General features: G+C 39.4%; 1 protein-coding gene across 2 annotated transcripts in view; it reads right to left on the bottom strand.

The window, feature by feature from the left end:
* Positions 1–20,572, bottom strand: part of LOC127415113 (prickle planar cell polarity protein 3-B-like) — a 90,197-nt gene that overhangs the window by 26,207 nt on the left and 43,418 nt on the right. For both annotated transcript variants that reach the window (XM_051653674.1, XM_051653675.1), the window contains exons 3-6: positions 10,597–10,780; positions 7,377–7,490; positions 4,614–4,751; positions 3,657–3,860 (exon numbers count right to left, since the gene is read on the bottom strand). In XM_051653674.1, the coding sequence (XP_051509634.1) occupies positions 3,657–3,860; positions 4,614–4,751; positions 7,377–7,490; positions 10,597–10,780 (640 nt within the window). The remainder of the gene's footprint in view (positions 1–3,656; positions 3,861–4,613; positions 4,752–7,376; positions 7,491–10,596; positions 10,781–20,572) is intronic.

Genomic DNA, 20,572 nt, shown 5'->3' with positions numbered 1-20,572 from the left:
TGATGTCATCATCGGCTAAAACGCATGCGCAGATTACTTTACTTCATGAACGAGTGCGCACCTGAGTCCGAGTTGCTTTCACATTCACGTGAAATCGCGTTACAGTTCCATTGCAACCGAACTCAGACCACCTCCTACAGGTAGTCTCGGGTTCGGTACCGCGGTGCGCTCCCCGGTCCGCACGACAGCTTTCACATTACCAAATTTCCATGCGAACCGTGCTCTGTTTCGAACTAAACTGCCAGTGTGAAAGCACCCTTAGTGTATGTAAACTTCTGACCCACTGGAATTGTGATATAGTCAATTAAAAGTGAAACAATCTGTCTGTAAACAGTTGTTGGAAAAATTACTCGTGTCATGCACAAAGTAGATGTCCTAAATGACTTGTCAAAACTAGTTCGCTAATATGAAATCTGTGGAGTGGTTAAAAAAAAATGAGTTTTAATGACTTCAACCTAAGTGTATGTAAACTTCTGACTTCAACTATATATATATATATATTAGGGCTGTCAATCAATAATTTTATTTTATAGAATTAATTACATTGTATGCCGATTACTTTAACAAATTAATTGCAAATAACTGCATTTAATATTTATTCACTGAGTAAGCCCCTCAAATGACAATAATTCAATATATAATGATGAACTGATTATAAATAGTTATATTTAAATAAATACAAATATATATATATATTGTTTTGTTTTGTTCCTAGGATGGAAATAAATATATTTTGACAAGAAAATAAGTATATATAGTGTCAAATTTCAGCACTTTCAAAATCTGCGATTAATCATGATTAACTACAAAAATTGTGATTTATCATGATTACAATTTTTAATTGACTGACAGCACTAATATATATACAGTATATATCTGAATACTATTTTATATACTATTTGCTATTTTATATATATACTTTTTACTATTTGATCAAAAATGACTTTTTTCAAATAGTGATGGTGCTGTTTTTTTACATCAGTAATGTCCTGACTATACTTTGTGATCAGTTGAAGGCCACTTTGGTGAATTAAAGTACCAATTTCCTTCCATAAGAGCAAAATCTGTACATTATTCCAAACTTTTGGCTGCCAGTGTATGTATATATATATATATATATATATATATATATATATATATATATATATATATATATATATATATATATAATTTTAAAAAATTGTATTCAGATAATTTAAATGCATTACATTATTGTGGCAGAGGAGTTAAGCATTGATAAGACAATACAAAAAGTGGCTTTAGAATCCAAAGTATTGTTTATTATTGAACATAAGCCTATAATTGGCCTACAGTTCACAGCAATCCATTTTGCAATTGAATTTGTCAGTCAGTTTGAGATTTATTATGAGGGCTTGTCTAAGGATGCGTCAATGTACACCTGCATCAGATGGATGCTTTTTGAGCATCTCACTTTGTTGCGTTGCATCATAAACATACAATTTTTAGGTTGCAGTGTAAAGTTAAATGTTGTGTAATAGTAAGAAAGACACGTCTTATCCCTAAGTTCGGATTTGCGCTGCATCAAGCTGTGTTTTGAACGCAAGAATGTGTCCTCATGTTGTGCTGTCTGCTGTCAGTAAGTGTGGTTTGTTCTCTGTATAAGCTGCTCGTTGCCTATACTGCTGAAGTTTTGCTAACTGCACCCTAGAGAAAACAGGTGGTATTTCAAGCTTGAATTGCTCAGCAATCTTCCTTATTACGGTCCGGGGACATGATTAATTGCGTAAATTTTTATAATGCATTATTTTTTGTAGAATTAATCGCACTGAATTAACGCATTAAATCAACAGCCCATACAGTATATATATATATATATATATATATACACCGATCAGCCACAACAACCAAAAACCACCTGCCTAATATCATGTAGGTCCCCCTCATGCTGCCAAAACAACACTGAAGGTGTCCTGTGGTATCTGGCACCAAGACGTTAGCAGCAGATCCTTTAAGTCTAAGTTGCCAGGTGGGGCATCCATGGATCGGACTTGTTGGTCCAGATCCCATAGATGCTCAATCGGATTGCAATCTGGGGAATTTGGAGGCCAAGTCAACACCTGGAACTCTTTGTCATGTTCCTCAAACCATTCCTGAAATTCTTTTGCAGTGTGGCAGGGCGCATTATTCTGCTGAATGAGGTCACTGCCATCAGGGAATACCATTGCCATGAAGAGGTGTACGTGGTCTGCAAGAATCTTTAGGTAGGTGGTACGTGTCAAAGTAACATCCACATGAATGCCAGGACCGAAGTTTTCCCAGCAGAACATTGCCCAGAGCATCACGCTGCCTCCGCCGGCCTGTCTTCTTCCCATGGTGCATCCTGCAGCCATCTCTTCCCCAGGTAAACGAAGCACATGCACCCAGCCATCCACATGATCTAAAAGAAAATGTGATTCATAATACCTGGCCACCTTCTTCCATTGCTCCACGGTCCAGTCACTCAGATCCTTACGCTTGCCCATTTTTCCTGCTTCCAACACATGAAATTCAAGAACTGACTGTTCACTTGCTGCCTAATATAGCCCACCCCTTGACAGGTGCCATTGTAACGAGATAATAAATGTTATTCACTTCACCTGTCAGTGGTTTTAATGTTGTGGCTGATTAGTAGGTGGAATAACCCTGATTTTCGCAGCTTTCATGCGTCTTGGCAAGCTTTCTACCAGTCTTTCACATTGCTGCTGGGTGACTTTATGCCACTCCTGGTGCAAAAATTCAAGCAGCTTGGCTTTTGTTTGATCCATCATCCTCTTGATCGTATTCCAGAGGTTTTCAATAGGGTTCAGGTCTGGGGATTGGGCTGGCCATGACAGGGTCTTGATCCGATGGTCCTCCATCCACACCTTGATTGACCTGGCTGTGTGGCATGGAGCATTGTCCTGCTGGAAAAACCAATCCTCAGAGTTGGGGAACATTGTCAGAGCAGAATAAAGCATGTTTTCTTCCAGGATTACCATGTATGTGGCTTGATTCATGCGTCCTTCACCAAGACGAATCTGCCTGATTCCAGCCTTGCTGAAGCACCCCCAGATCATCACCGATCCTCCACCAAATCTCACAGTGGGTGCGAGACGCTGTGGTTTGAAGGCCTCTCCAGGTCTCCATCTAACCATTAGATGACCAGGTGGAGGATCTGTGATAATCTGGAGGTGCTTCAGCAAGGCTGGAATCGGGCAGATTTGTCTTTGTGAAGGACGCAAGAAACAAAAATGTAAATTTTACTCAAACACATACCTATAGATAGTAAAGACAGAGAAACTGATAATTTTGCAGTGGTCTCTTAATTTTTTCCAGAGCTGTATATATAATATGATTTTTTTTAATCAATTAATAATTAATTATGGAAGGTTGGACAGAAATACAGACACACAGATGTGCTCAAACCACTAGTCCACAGGTCCAGGGGCTTTTTGGCATTTTTACTGATTGAGACAAAGTGAACAGGAAACTCTTTGTGGGATCAGGACGTGTTGCAGGCTGACTTCAACCCTGTGTCTCCATTTCAGCTCCAAGGCTCAATGTGCCTTGAGCATTTGCTCAAACCACTAGGCCCACAGGTCCAACACCAATTTAGAATTTTAGGTAACAGTAAACAAATGAAACAACAGAGATATGAGAGAGACTTGAGCAGTCACCTCATCGCAAGCCTGGCAGCGGGGTTTGATGCGTTCAGCGTGGTGTCGGCCGCAGTAGATGTGTCCGTCCTGATAGAAGTAAATGAGATCCACCAGAAGCTCACTACAGAAAGCACACTGGAAACACTGAGGATGCCAGCAGGAGCCGTGACCCGCCCGAGACGCAAACACCGCCATATCACCACCATAGATCTGCCTGCCACACTGACACCAGATAGAGAATGAGAGAGTGAGAGAGAGAAAGAGAGTGCTTTAGTTTGTTTATGAGTAAAAGGTTTGGCTTTTTCCATTGCATAAATTAGTCTTGAGAAAGAAAGTCAAAAGGGTTTGGAACGACATGACGGTGAGTAAATCTTGACAGAATTTTTATTTTGGGGTGAACTATTCCTTTAAGTAGGAATGAGAAAGAAACATCCTATTTTACGCCACTTTTGATGCAAGGTCTAAGCTGTATTTAACACAAACTGCCTCTCCTCAACGAAGTCACACCCTCTTGGCAGATACTCATCAGCTGGAGTGAATTATTGGTGTTGAAACATGGCAAAACACTTGAAATATGGAGAGGGGTGTATGGAAAGTATGCGGTTGTAACTATTACATACGATATCTGCCTTAACACTGGTCAGGCTGGAGTTTGAATTGATCACTGCATATCAAAATGTTATCTGAAGCCACAAGCCAGATGAGTGCTTCTTCGGCTCAAGCAGTTCTATCTACACTGCATACTTCAGCTTAAGTTCCTTTGCTTACACTCACAAAATTATGCTCAATTTCTGGGGCAAGGCAGCAGTCATTCGTCATTTCAAAGTGATGTTACAATAAAAACAAGCATTTTACATTTGGCATAATTTTTACACTTTTTTCCAAAGCAACTTGCAGATTTGTTTGTTGCCTGGGAATCGAACCCATGACCTCAGCATTGCTGACGCCACACTCTACAAGTAGACAGTTCTCTACCTGTTGGCAGATGGCTCCGGTCATGGTAACCGGGAAAAGTCGTACGATGCCACGACCCAGATTCTCTCTCTTCCTCTGCTGGCTGAATAACCTCAGTTCCTTCTTCTCTTCTTCATCCAGAGAGTTACAGTACTGAGGCTGCACACACACAAACACACATGCACACACAATATTACTACTCACAAAACTTCAGCGCTGGTGATTGTTAGGATGTCACTATTGTATTTACACAATTATGACTCTGGGTACATTTGTATACTAGTCATGCTATGCAAATTTTCTGTACTAATGGAATACCTTAAAGAAGCATTCCCATCTTACAGGGAATGTTCCAACAACTTTATGTACAACATTATGCAAGTTCTCATAATGTTAGGAGAAAACTTTGTTAGCACAACATTGCTTGAATGTCCTTTTGTGTGCCTACACACAAGAGTTTACACAGCATACAGAAATGTGTGAATGCATTGATATCACTAGGGTTGGTGCGTCGGAAGGACAGAGAGGGAAAATGCAAGGGTTTGTGAAAGTAACGCTCCATCATGCAACCAAAAGTTGAGAACATTTAAACTTTTGCCGCAACGCACTCTGACACAGACATCTATTGACCAATGAGAATTTTAGGTATGCAGGTTCAGTTGCTTTTTTGAAATTAAATTTGATATATTCATGCTATCCGTCAAAGGCTCTGTCAGAGCTCAGTGTGTAGGACAGGCGCCCTTAAACATTAAATTTTTTAAGCTGATAGTGAAGTCTACAAATGAAATTAAGACATTTTCAGGAATGTGATGCTAACCTTTAAATAATCTTCTCACATAAATAAAATTGAACATTTTCGTGTTTTTTCAAACATTACTGTTGCCACGACAATACAAAAAAATGTATGGAGAATGTTTTTAGAAATTATTTTTACATTTGTTAGAATGTGAAAATGCAATGCGCTCGTCTTGACCTTCCATTTCCAGTGTGAAAAACCAGAAGCGATATCAACTGCAATCTCTTTCTTTCTTTCATTTTCTTTGCAAGTTCTTTTTATTTTTTAGATAGCAAAGTGGAGAGAGAGACAGGAAATGACTGGAGAGAAAAAGGGGTATCAGGATTGGGAAAGGATCTCAAGCAGGGTGTCAGGGGATGTTACCGCACCATTTGTCAGAGCACTGACCAAAAGGCTATGGCTCTGACAACATCTTTCTTAACTTATAATGTGATCAGACTGCCAAAAATGCCAAATAACCATATTTCAGTCATGACAACTCTCAGAATGATTCAGCATTTTAATGTATGACATATTGATAGGATTTGGTCTTGGGGGCTAGAACTGCTAAGCTGCTGCTGCAGAGCAAGTACAAAGACTTGCTACTGCTAGAACATACACAGATATTCTGTGTTAGCACATGGACAATCTGCTTCTGCTGTACAATTAGAGAAATACAAGACATGGTGTATCGATCATGTAGAACATACTACTGCACAATAAGACATATATATAATCCCTTTGTAGCAGATCTAGCCCTGTGGAGCTGTTGAGGAGGAGGGTTTCAGAAAAAAAAAAAACTTGCAGCGCTCTGCAATGAAACCGGTTTATCTGCAAAGCTGAGCAATTTAAATGTTAGAAAGAGTATGCAAGTTGATTGGCTAAATGATTACATGTCAAAGGACCTATCTGCTTACACCATGCGGGCCGATTGGCTTACCTCATCACATGTGAATGAGCCAAATGGCTAACAGATAAAAGTTCAAAGAACCTAGCAGCTTGCGCCATTTAGAGTTCATGACTGATCTTCAAGTAATTTCAGTCATAACAACTCTCGGAATGATTAAGCATGATGATTTGGGTATGACATATTGATGTGGTTTCGTCTTGGCGGACTAGATCTGCTACGCTGCTGCTGCTGCAGAGCACGTACAAAGACTTGCTACTGCTAGAATGTACAAAAACATACTGAGTTAAGCATGTGAACATGTTTCTGCACAATTAGACATTCAGTACATTCAATCCCCAAACAAAGCAAATAAGCTGCACAAATGCATAACATAAAACATAAACCCCCCAACAATACAGATCTACCGCCAAGACTTGTGTACTGCTGCTGCTCTAAAGAGACATGTGCATTGAGTGTATACTAGCTGTATAAGTGTGTCTTGGCCTGCTTGGCCGAATGGCTTAAATGAATAGTGACCTGACTCATAATGTGTATCTGGACCAGGAAAGCCCAGAGTGTATTTAACTAGAGACATAGTCTAGCTATTTGTGGATTTATTTGAAATTGCAAACTAAGATAGCTACAGTATGTGAGCCAGTGCCAGATACGGTTTACCTTGTTAAAACATGATTCTATGTAATTGGCTTACAGACAACAAGTTCAAAGAACCAATCAGTTTGCGCCATGTAGAGTTTCATGACTGAAATTCAAGTCATGTTTTTTCAAGATGATAACAGGATGTCACCCACTGGATTAAACAAGCAACATGGTCACAGGGCATGCAAAAATAATGTAGCATAGCACTGTTTAAAATGTCCATTGTTGCCCACAGTTTACTGTTACATACTGTTTTAAAAAAATAATATGCAGTACATACTACACAATATGCTGCAAGTATTATGTTAGTGTCCCATTCCGAATATGCCTCTTGAATCACTGTTTAAGAGCAGACTGTATGGTTCATAGTGTACAGTTTAAGGATTTAGGGCTAGAAAATTTGAAAAAGGGTTTTGGATTATTGAAGTTCCAGAGACTAGTGTACAGGTTCAAGGAGTCTTACCTCGCTGTCATGGGCTGGGAGTTGGTGTAAGAGCTGTTTAATGCGATATCGTTCTCCTGGACTGTTCACGTATGGAACCTTATCATCTGGAATACAGCTGAAGTATTGATAAACCTGCAGATATATACACACAGAAATCATTCAACATAGACACACTTAAGAAATACACATATACACTGATGAGCCACAACATTAAAACCACCTGCCTAAAATCATATAGGTCCCCCTCGTGCCACCAAAACAGCTCTAACCCATCGAGCCATGGACTCCACAGGCGTCTGAAGGCGTCCTGTGGTATCTGGCACAAAGATGTTAGCAGCAGACCCTTTAAGTCCTGTAAGTTGCCAGGTGGGGACTCCATGAATCGGACTTGTTGGTCCAGCACATCCCATAGATGCTCAATTGGATTGAGTTCTGGGGAATCTGGAGGCCAAGTCAACACCTTGAACTCTTTGTCATGTTCCTCAAACCATTCCTGAACAATTTTTGCAGTGTGGCAGGGCACATTATCTTTCTGAATGAGGCCACTGCCATCAGGGAATATCGTTGCCATGAAGGGGTGTACGTGGTCTGCAACAATCTTTAGGTAGGTGGTGTGAGTCAAAGTAACATGAATGCCAGAACCCAAAGTTTCCCAGCAGAACTTTGCCCAGAGCATCACACTGCCTCTGCCGGCCTTTCTATCATAGCCAGCATTAAGTTTTCAGCAATTTGTGCTACAGTAGCTCTTCTGTGGGATCGGACCAGACGGGATAGCCTTCGCTTCCCACACGCATCAATGAGCCTTGCCCATGACCCTGTAGCCGGTTCACCGGTTGTCCTTCCTTGGACCACTTTTGGTAGGTACTAACCACTGCATACCGAGAACACCCCACAAGACCTGCTGTTTTGGAGACGCTCTGACCCAGTTGTCTAGCCACACAATTTAGCCCTTGTCAAAGCCGCTCAGATCCTTATGCTTGCCCATTTTTCCTGCTTCCAACACATCAAATTCAAGAACTGACTGTTCACTTGCACCTAATATATCCCAACCCTTGACAGGTGCCATTGTAATGAGATAATAAATGTTATTCACTTCACCTGTCAGTGGTTTTAATGTTGTGACTGATCGGTTTATAATAGAAATGCATTATTAAAGAGCAGTTAAGTGGAGACTGTGTGAGCTCTTGTGTATGTATGAGGATGATACTTCACAGTGAGCAGATCTTGGAGCAAAAATGTCAACTACCTACCCAGTAAACAATGAACACTACGGATTTTGTCTTGTTGCCAAATACACAGTCTTAGCCTTAATGCCCTTTCACATCAAACTCAAACTTCAGCATGAATGCTAACTGCGAAGAAACAACGGATTCCTATGGAGTCTTTCACATCAGGAGCGAATATTCTCTTGACGACAAACTTTGCAAAAAATAATTGTCGTACTCAGTATATTTATCTCTTTTTTTTCCAGTAAAAATTAGAGGTTGACGAATTTAAAGGTTTTGTCGATTAATCGTTGCCGATAGCTACTTTTGGAACTCTTGGTTATCGGCAGAAATTAATGCTGATAATGACATGCATTCACGGAAACATTTGAGTATACAAAAACGTGCCCCATCGGCACACAAATTGCATCTCCAACTTCATCTCTGGTGAATAATAATCAAAAAAGTAAAAAAGTATATAAAAAGTATATAAAAATGCTTCATCTGGTGAATATACACTAGCGGCCAAAAGTTTGGAATAATGTACAGATTTTGCTCTTATGGAAAGAAATTGGTACTTTTATTCACCAAAGTGGCATTCAACTGATCACAATGTATAGACAGGACATTATTAACATGAAAAATTACTATTACAATTTGAAAAAAAAATGTTTAGAACTTCTTCAATTATGAGAGTGTTCTCATCAAAAAAATCCTTCACATGCAGCAATGACAGCTTTGCAGATTCTTGGCATTCTAGCTGTAGGTTTGTCAGATACTCAGGTGACATTTCACCCCACGCTTCCTGTAGCACTTGCCATATGGCTGACTTGTCAGGCACTTCTCACACACCTTACAGTCTAGCTGATCCCACAAAAGCTCAATGGGGTTAAGATCCATAAAACTCTTTTTCAATTATCTGTTGTCCAATGTCTGTGTTTCTTTGCCCACTCTAACCTTTTCTTTTTGTTTTTCTTTTTCAAAAGTGGCTTTTGCTTTGCAATTCTTCCCATAAGGCCTGCACCCCTGAGTCTTCTCTTTACTGTTGTACATGAAACTGGTGTTGAGCGGGTAGAATTCAATGAAGCTGTCAGCTGAGGACATGTGACTTAAAAACAAACACAAAGACAATCTTAAACTTCATTTAACGAACCAAATAGCTTTCAGGAGTGTTTGATATAAAGGCAGGTGATTTTATAGAACCAAATTAGCAATTTGGCATGATTACTCAAGGATAAGGTGTTGGAGTTATGGCTGCTGGAAATGGGGCCTGTCTAGATTTGATCAAAAATGACTTTTTTCAAATAGTGATGGTGCTATTTTTTACATCAGTAATGTCCTGACTATACTTTGTGATCAATTGAATGCCAATTTGGTGAATTAAAGTACCAATTTCCTTCCGAAACAGCAAAACCTATACATTATTCCAAACTTTTGGCTGCCAGTGTATATATATATATCAGTATACTACAATATATATTAATATATAATGTATATACAATATATCAGTACTAAACATCATTTTACATGTCTGTCAGGTGGTTTCTTCTGGTCTTAGTAGGGAGTTATTGGCCAAAATAAGCTGAAATATGGACCAGACTTTATGCTGATAACAAATAACAACTTCAATGTCAGTTTGTTCCTCACACAAAGCCATCATATGTCTTCAGAAGACTTGGAATATAGTGCATGTATCATATGGACTACTTTTAAGATACTATTAGAAGCAGTTTTCCACAAAATAAATTATTTTTCATTTTTGGATGAATTAGTCTGCTTACTAACAACAAATGTGAAAGTAGTGCCTAATTATACAAAAACCTGCTTCACTTGTCAGGGCTTGATTTATGAATGCATTCATACACACAAGCCGCTCTGTCTGAGCGAGTGTGAGAGAGTGGCTGTGATTGGTTTATTCAGATCACATGCGCCAATCACTGATCCCACAAACATATTTACACAAAAGGTCAGAGTACATTTTTGTCAGTCTCACACTGTGGAAGGTAAAATCTCCTGAAAACTGCCTCCCTCACCTGTTCAGGCTTGAGTCCGGGCGGTACCCATGCGTATTCTTCCGAGGCACAGCCCGAGTCATCGTCGGATATGGAGTGCCTTTGAAAGTCAGACACCAGCTTCATCATCATTCTCTCCAGCTGGCCGGGCACCGAGCGCACCACATGCTCTTCGCGCACACACTTACAGTGCACACAGATCTTCCTGTGGAAACAGGTCAGCACAAAGGTTTTGACTGGACATAGTGACTAATCACAACTCACACCGTAACTAAAGTGATTTGGATGAAAAAATGTGAAATGAAAAATAAAAAGTGAAACAAACAAAAACTGTTCCACTCAGGGGAAAAAACAATGTTTCAAGAGACAATAAGCCCAAAGTATACTTCGGTCAGACGTGAACAGGACGGCACCACGTGATGCAAATTTTATCATCAGCAGAGAGCTCGAGCACTGAACATGCGCAGCACGATTACTCTAACCACGCGTCTTTGAAAACGCAGGATGCACATACGCCTGGAATTATTTGCACTAATTAGTGGGTCCACAAGGTGGCAACATTCACATTTGAGCTGTTGCGGTCACGAAGAAGCGTTACAAGATGTAATCGCCACTAAACAGACGAATGTGTAAACAACAACAACAATGATGTGCACGTCAAGAGTGCATGTGTGAGGAGGCCAGGAGATACCTGCATTTTTATAACTCGAGTCCAAAGAATATAAAGACATCTTTATGAGTCTAAACTCCTGAAGAGAAATAGTCCGGTATCTCAGAGCAGTCGTACCGCGCATGTGTAGGGCTTTACTGGTTGTTTAGATCAGTGTTACTATCAGAAATAATTAATAATTATTCCACTCGGGGGACGTTCTGTGGTGTGCCTCATCCAATAGGAGTTGAGAGCTCGATCCTTTAGAGGGCAAGGCTTCATGGATTTGTAGTCTGTTTTGGACTCCCTTTGTTTGATTTTGGCGCGATTTTTATCAGTAAAATTTACGACTTAGAAGGAGGGGGCTTGAGGAATGTTTTTTATGACTTTATCTTCTATCTGAATACATGAGGCCCAACACATGCCTGTGTATGCGCGCACAGAAAAATTAAGTATACTTTGACAGGCTCGCGTTCAACTGTACGTAGATGCTAAGTGTTCGTGTCAAAACCCAAGTATATTTTAGAGTAAGATATGAAAGAATTTTTATTTTTTTACCATCTGGAGAGGAGGGTGTGGAGTGTAATTTTTTTAGTTTTAAAATACTTTCTCTTATCCCAGCTTAATATGCAATGACAACTGTAAGTCATTTAATTTAATTTTCTCAAAAACTGTGAACACTGAGTCTCTGTGGCCCTATAAAAATTCCCCTGTTTGTTTTGAGTGACCTGTCTAGCTCTATACAAAATCACTGACTCGACCAATGGCGTGAGTAGAGGCGAGACCATCTGTTTATTTGATCAGTGGCAGACGAGGATTGATTCGGAAAGCTGTTTTGAAAACAATGTTTATTTTTGCAATTCCGTTTAGTGGCGCTAGTGCTGCAGAAATTACAAATTTAAGCTTTAAGTTGCAAACAAGTCACTAGCAAATGTGAAACTATCGTTAATAATAATTATGGTGACCAGCCTCCATTACTGGTTTCATTACCGACTGGGCTCAGTTTATCCTGCCAGTTAATACTGAATGATTAAATCTCCACTGCTTTAGATACAGGGCTCATTACAGACAGAGATTCCTAATGTAAATAGAAAGACAAAAGTGCAGAGGTTACAGCTAGAAAAGAAAGCCGGCAGGTATTACAGCAAATTCTATTCCCCTGTCAAATCCTATCCCCCCTTGAATCCCTAAATGATTCCATTCGCCAAAATATATATACATGTTTTTTGGATGGGCTTATTCTATTCAGTGCCTGATTAGAATCCTACTACATAGCTATGTAGTCTTAACCAAGAAAATACATAATTGAATGCATGTTTTCTGTATGTATGGAATACCCAGATTTACATTTTCCAAAATGTACAGTATAAAACCAGTACACTGCGTCGAATACTGTTTCCCACAATAAAAAACAAAACAAATAAAAAACAACTTGACCTTTCATTTCCAGTGTGATGAAAAAATTGGAAGCAATATCAACTGTAATATTAACACTTTCTTGACTTATTATTTGATTGGACTGCCAAAAGTTACATATACTTGAATTAGCCTAATATGTAGTTAATAAATTCTATTCATGCCTGATTAAAAATTATATTATTCTGACATGATAGAATATAGATTTCTGATCTATGTAAACTAACCATACATGCCATTTAATTTCTTTTAAAATTATAACATAATTTGATGCTACAAATAGTCACATCTTTGTGTTTTCAGTTAGAAAGCTAACGGATTAGCCTTCTAAGTAGGGCTGTGCAAAAAAAAAAAAAAAAAAATTCTCTGATTCCTTGGCTCATGCAGAGTCGAAAGCATACCATGGTTTAAATTTCCGCTCGACTAGATTTTCCACCATCTTGAATTTTCTGAAAAATCTAGTTTTTCAAAGTGCTCCTAAACCATAAGACCAATTTGATGGCGAGCATGCCAAAATTTACAAGAGGCTGTATCTTCGCAACGCTTTAACATATTGACACGAAACTTGGTATATGTCATAGTCAACACCATGCCTTCAGGGTTTCCTATACAGTTTGGGGCCAGGGCCACCTTGTGGTCAAAAGATATAACAAAATGAATAACAATGCTTATAACGTTTGACTTGTTTGGTCTATTGTCCTGTCACTGTTCTGTTTAGATTCCTTGGGTCATGCCGAATACGCTGAATCCCAATTTTCCATGGTCCCCCATACTTTCAGTCCGCTATTTTGAATTTCCAATAAAGCCTACTTTATTTACGAAATTTGTCATGCATCATCTAGGGACACTCATGACAAAAATGTATCAAAAGCTTTCGATAGACCAGCAAGACGATAGCAAGACACCAAAAAGCATCTGAGGCTGTATCTCGGCAATGCTTTGCCATACTGACATAAAACTTTGCATGTTCCATTGTCACCACACCCTGACTGTACTATACAAATAAGGTGACAGCTCCACCTGTTGGTCAAAAGTTATAATGAATTGTTTTGTAATACTCAATTATACTTATGATTTCAAGAAAAGTGGTATAAAAAACATAATCAGTGATGTCCAATCATACTTCCTTACATGTTGTTGGAGTGCTTGACCCCATAATTGCTGCTTGCAGCTATATTTCGCTATTGTGTTTGGTGCACATCTTTTGCTCACTGACGAGATCTCACTAATCATAATTCAGTGTGCAAAAAAGGTACAGTAAGAAAACAGAAAAGATATCAGGAAGGTGAAGAAGAAAGAAAACCAAAGGCATAAAGAAATAACATTTATCACTTATGCAAAGACATCATCATTATTATAATTATATCTGTGATTATTATTATTATTGTCATAATTCAATGTTGACTTTACAGTCGAGCCATGATATCACGACATTCCTAAACACTTGCTGACAACCTATTATTACTGCCCAAACACACGCACATACATTCACTGATTTCAGGCAGGTGATTCATAACTAAAACTACAATCTCTCACACCAGGTTTCTTATCATCAACATCAACTTATTACATTGACATCCCTCTGCTCCTCTAACAAAGTTGAGTTGAAGCTGTGGTGCAGCGGAAGCACACATGCTTGTGGTGATGCAGGATCAGTTTTGGCTGTGGAGAGAAAGTGGCAATAGACCCTGCTGACCTGAGCAAGTATCAATCACTTCTCTCCTCTTTTTCCACCAGTGTTTCTAGTGCTAAAATTGATTATTACCAGAATAAGATCAGTAACACTTCAGATTCACATAAACTATTTTCAACTTTCTCATCTCTTCTCTATCCTCCTCCACCACATCCTAATACTTCTCTGACTGCTGATGACTTTGCCAAGTTTTTACTGACAAAGTAGCGAGCATCAGCAGCCAGGTCTCTACACCTAACACCCTCAGCCACTCTCATCCAACATCCCATCCTCTGTTCTCCTCATTCTCCCCTCTCACCGAGACTGAAGTCTCCAAAGTGCTTCTTTCTAACCATCCTACCACCTGTCCACTTGGCCCTATCCCCTCCCACCTTATGCAAGCAGCCTCTCCATCGATCTTACCCACACTCACACACATTAACACATCTCTCACAACTGGAAACTTTCCCAATACATTAAAGCTGGCTCGAGTTACCCCACTACTCAAAAACAACACATAACCCTACAGTAATTGACAACTACTGTACAGACCAGTCTCTCTCCTGTCTAAAACTGTTGAGAGGATCATATTCAACCAGTTGTCTGCTTTTCTCTCACAAAACAACCTATTCGACTGGCTTCAAAAAAGCACACTCAACAGAGACTGCCCTCTTATCAGTAGCTGAAACCCTTCAACTGGCGAGAGCTAACTCAAATCATCCATCCTCATCTTCCTTGACTTGTCTGCTGCTTTCGACACAGTGAACAACAAGATTCTCCTGTCCACCCTCTCTGACCTGGGCATCACAGGAACTGTGCTTGGATGGGTTGAGTCATTCCTCATGGGAAGATCTTTCATGGTCTCCTGGAGACACAACATCTTGTCTTGATATACACATCACTCAGACCGATCAATGAGGCACATGGCTTTTCCTACCACTGCTACGTAGATGACACGCAGCTCTACCTGTCGTCCCAGCCTGATGACCCTACTTTCTCAACTCGTATCTTTGCCTGCCTCTCTGTCATTTTGGACTGGATGAAGTAATGCCACCTTCAGCTCAACCTTGCCAAGACAAGACCTCGTGATCCCAGCCAACCCATCTGTTGACCACAACCTCACTATTCATCTTGGTTCAACTACACTAACACCAACCAAAACAGCTCAGAATCTGGGAGTGGTGGTAGATGACCAGCTTATTTTACCTCCCACATCTCATCAACCACCCGGTCTTGCAGATTCGCCTTCTACAACATCAGGAAAATCAGACCTTTTCATTATTAATATGCTGCACAGCTCCTGGTCCAAGCTCTGTTTATTTCAAGACTTGACTACTGTAATGTTTTGTTGGCTGGCCTCCCAGCTAACAAAATCAAGCCACTGCAGATGATCCAGAATGCAGCAGCGCGTCTGGTCTTCAATCAGCCAAAAAGGGCTCATGTCACCCCACTCTTGATTTCACTTCACTGGCTACCTGTAGCTACCTGCATCAAATTCAAGGCTTTGACTCTGGCCTTCAGGACAGCCAATGGAACCGCACCCTCTTACCTCAGTTCACTTCTCCAGGTCTATGCACCAACTTGCTCTCTGCGATCTATGAATGAGTGGCACCTAGTGGTCCCATCACAAAAAGACTCAAGTCTATTTCACGACTGTTCACTTTCTCTGTTCCACTGTGGTGGAAAGAGCTTCCAACCCTGCCCACTGATAGATACGCACACACGTGCACATAGATATTTGCATATCGCAATATACGCGATATAGCAAAATTTCTATTGATTGACACTTTATATCATCTACAAGATAGATATCGTCATATCACCCAGCGCTACTTCACATGACTCGTGAACTATATGTCAAGTCTTTGGAAGCCATATGATAGCTTTATGTGAGGAACAGACAAAAACGTTGCTATTCACTAAATATCGTCCCTTCATCTGGAGCAAAACTAATTTTATTTGCAACTGATTTCAATTAAAAATGTTGCCTTCGGACCATGAATGAACCAGACATGTGGAAGTCCACATTTTTTTTTTCTGAGGTCTTGGCTGATTTCTTTAGATTTTCCCATGATTTCAAGCAAAAAGGCACTGAGTTTGAAGGTAGGCCTTAAAATGCATCCACAGGTACACCTCCAATTCAGCACACCTCCTATCAAAAGCTAACTGGCTAATTGTCTAAAGGCTTGACATCATTTTCTGGAATTTTCCAAGCTGCTTAAATGCACAGTTAACTTAGTGTATGTAAACTTCTGACCCACTGGAATTGTGATATAGTCAATTAAAAGTGAAACAATCTGTCTGTAAACAATTGTTGGAAAAATTACTCATGTCATGCACAAAGCAGATGTTATAAACGACTTGCCAAAACTATAGTTTGCTAATATTAAATCTGTGGAGTGGTAAAAAAATTAGTTTTAATGACTTCAACTTAAGTGTATGTTAACTTCTGACTTCAACTGTACCAACAGTATTTTTGACAGCAAAAACTGACATTGAGCAGAAAGTTTACATATAACCAGTTTTGACAGAGCTGCTGATAAAAAGTTAAATGATCAGCATCGGACGATTCGATGAAAAGAAAATTGGAGATTTTATCGATGTTAAAATCTTGATTGGAGCATCGCTAATATTCAAGTTGAATGTGTTTCAAAAATTAATGATGATGATTAGTGGGCTGAGACCCTATCACAAAATGGACATAAACAGGTACACGGTGGATGGTATAATTTGAAACGATGAAGAAAGTGTTATTTTCTTTGTTTCACTGTTTATATATTTGTTTGTTTGTGGGTGAATTGAAATTTTTTTTTCAGTTTGGTTCTTTTTAAGAGGACTCAAGTTTGAAAACCCCAGTAGCCTTTTGGCAGTTGAACATGTTTTTGGTCTATAATAATCGCAGTTCAAATCGCAATTGCAATATTTTTCTAAATAATCGCAATATTACTTTTTGTCCAAATCATGCAGCCCTAATATAAATGGATAAAATGTGAAATTTATCATTTAAATTTTTTTTTAAATGCGATTAAAATGATGAAAATCGAAATATGAAATAAAATATACTTTTTCCACATATTATAGCACGTGAAGTCATGCAGTAAGTATATGAATACTATATGTAAAGATGCCCCCTTCTCGGTTTGCTGAATATCTTTTTCAGTTGCATTATGCTTACATGTCGTCAAAAGTCTGACAAGAAAAATACAAAATTTACTAGACAATGGCAATATTTTTTCCAATGTGTCCGTAGAGGGTTGCAATGAAATTTCAGTCTGTTTCTCACACAAAGCTCTTCTATATGGCTTCAAAAGACTTTTAATATAGTACATGAGTTGTTTGGACCACTTATGTGGTGCTTTTAGAAGCTTGACAGCGCCTGTCCACATCCATTTTCATTGTATGGAAAGCAGATACTTGGACATTCCACCTTATATCTTTTGTGTTTCACGGAAGAAAGAATATAATACAGGGTGGGAACAACATGAGGGTGAGTAAATGATGACAGAATATCTATATCTGGGTGAACTATTCCTTTAATAATATCTGCTAATAATAGGAATGAGGCGTCTCGTTCTTTGTGCATGCAGACCGGCTGGTCTTGCTGCTTTGGTTTGACAGCTCACCCTGATGTAATTAACCAGCTCTCATTACCACAATCGATTAATGCCATTAAAACATCATCTCCTATTTCTACGGTTTCTACGAAGACAACCCCAGCAGGGGTACAAAGTAACAATGTCAACATGTTCTCTGCATCACATAGCAAAACACAAGCACATGAAAATGCTCTAAACAAAATTAGACCTCAAACACAGCTAAAATCACAAACAAAGTAATCCTCGCATTATTAAAATAAGAAACCAAGACCATGCAAACTGCATCTAGCCAGGTCAACACTTTTTCCTCTATTTCATTAAGATCACAAACAATAGAACAAAAATCTACACTCTTGAACATTTGGCTGTTTTCTTAAAAAATACTGTTATAAAAAAATAAGAATTCTTATTGTATTGCCACCCTCAGCAGTATGTTACCAAATGCTGAGATCATTTCAAATTTTAATAGAACAGATTCTTACAAAAGTTGTGTTTACATAATTAAGTAATTATAAGTAGTTTATATCTTCAAAATATTTTAATATATGATTAATATTTGGGCTGTTAGTTTGATACATGTTTTTGTCATTTTGCACATTATTGTCAAACTAATATTTTATTTCTGTCAACTACAATTATGTGTATGCCATTTTAGTCAGAGTAAAATTGACTATAATTAATGAATATGACATGAATAAAGGACTGTGGGGATGGGGGCGTGGTCATGTGTCTGTCTGTGGGAGAGAGAGAGTGGTGAGGGATCGTCATCTGGCTGGCATAATGACTAAAATTATGGGAGACTTTAAAACACCCAAAAAAAACGCCATAGGGGAGAGAATAGAGCGAATTGAGAAGCGCCGTTTTGTCTTTATGTTAAAAGAACTGTGTGTTTGTGGTAGTGGCCCAGAAGAGGCCATTTTCTGTTATTTTTGTGAGAAAAAGGGAAAATAAAACCCAGACAGAGACTGTTGCACTGCCTCCCGCCTCCTCCATTCTTTGAAGGAACTCTTACCGTATCACATTGGTGCTGAAACCCAGGAACATCTTGGAAGGAGATACGTCATCATGGAGTCTTCACCACCGGGCGAAGTGATCAAGACCCTCACCGGCGGAGGTCACGTGATGCCATGCGAGGAGCAGACATGTAAACGGCGAGCTCTACACACTTTGCTAGTTTTTTTTATTATTTTCTTGTTATAATCCGGTGAGATTCGATACACCCAGCTACATATTTGTTCTTTGAGGTAAACATGGCAAAGAATTCAAAATCCTCAGGCTCTGGAGACATTAAAAGACACTTACGTGCTCAAGCTGAAACCTCTGATGGGCCTGTGGACCAGGGATGCGATTTGAACGGTGTGGCAGGAGAAATCCAGCATCAACTGTCCAACATGTCTGTGATGCTGACGAAGGTTGTTGCTGACTTGGAAAATCTCGCTGTAATACGTCAATCGATTACGGTGATGGAAACAAAATTCTCTGAGTTGGTTACAAGTGGAAACTAATAGATTATCTGGAGACATCGGAAAGGGAATTATCCGCTAATCCGCTAGCGACCAAAATAGACGTGGAAAGCATTTTGGAAAAACTGGAAGATTTGGAAAATAGGAGCCAACGAAATTTGCGAATTTGACAAGAGTGAAATGCGATTGATTCAAGGAATGTAAGAAACTCTTACATCAATGGAAGATCACTTTTGCACTGATTTTTCCGGCCAAACTGAGAACAGATACTAAGGATGGCCGCAAAGTATTTACATGTCCCAAGCAAGCACTGTCCTTCATAGAAACAATGGGCGAGTAAGCCATTTGGTGTTTCTCATGTAGCTCCAGAGTGGATTAACTCGCTGTACTTACTCTTGGCTGTCTGAGGAAGCTGGGCGCCATTATTGTTTCCGTTTGTGTTGGTTTCGCTTAGCGGCTGGAGTTTGTTTTGCGTAGTAACACTCCAAGAAACTTTTGCATGGACGGAAGATCGCTTTTACACTGAAGTTCCCGGCCAGATCGAGAATGGATACTAAGGATAGCCGCAAAATATCTACATGCCCACACAAAGGATGTCTTTTATAAAGTTGACGGACTAAGTCATGGTGTATTTTTTTACACGGCCTCCGAGTGAATTTGACTCGCTCAATACGCTCGACCATCCAAGGTACTGGGATGCCTGTTTTGTTTCTTTTTGTGCTGGTTCCGCCAAGCAGCTGGAGTTTGTTTTGTGGAGCATTTTTGCAGGACACTGGAATGATTTTGGAATGAATGGCTTTTTTATTGATCTTGAAGGGATGTTGCAAGCTGCTGGCACCCCTCATGATACAATATTGGGAGGAGACTTTAATCTTTTGATGGACTCAGTCCTTGATCATAGTGAAGCAAAGTGTGTAAGCCCCCTAGAGCAACATTGACGCTGCACAGGATGTGTAAATATCTTGGTCTTGCAGATATTTGGCGACTTCTGAACCCATCTGGTAGGGACTATAAATTTTTTTAAATCAGTCCATAAGATTTATTCTAGAATAGATTATTTTGTTTTTTTTTATATCTAAGTCCCTCATTTCCATCTGTTGTGGATTGATCAATTGGAAACATCTTAGTCTCAGATCACGCCCTGGTGAGTTTAGAGATGTTGCCACATACGGAGAAAAAGAAATCATATAGTTGCCGCTCT

This window comes from Myxocyprinus asiaticus, chromosome 24 (assembly GCF_019703515.2).
Source record: "Myxocyprinus asiaticus isolate MX2 ecotype Aquarium Trade chromosome 24, UBuf_Myxa_2, whole genome shotgun sequence".
In the NCBI taxonomy this organism is placed as follows: domain Eukaryota; kingdom Metazoa; phylum Chordata; class Actinopteri; order Cypriniformes; family Catostomidae; genus Myxocyprinus; species Myxocyprinus asiaticus.
The sequence above is the reverse complement of the archived record's forward strand: the minus strand, read 5'-3'. Positions and strand labels throughout refer to the sequence as shown.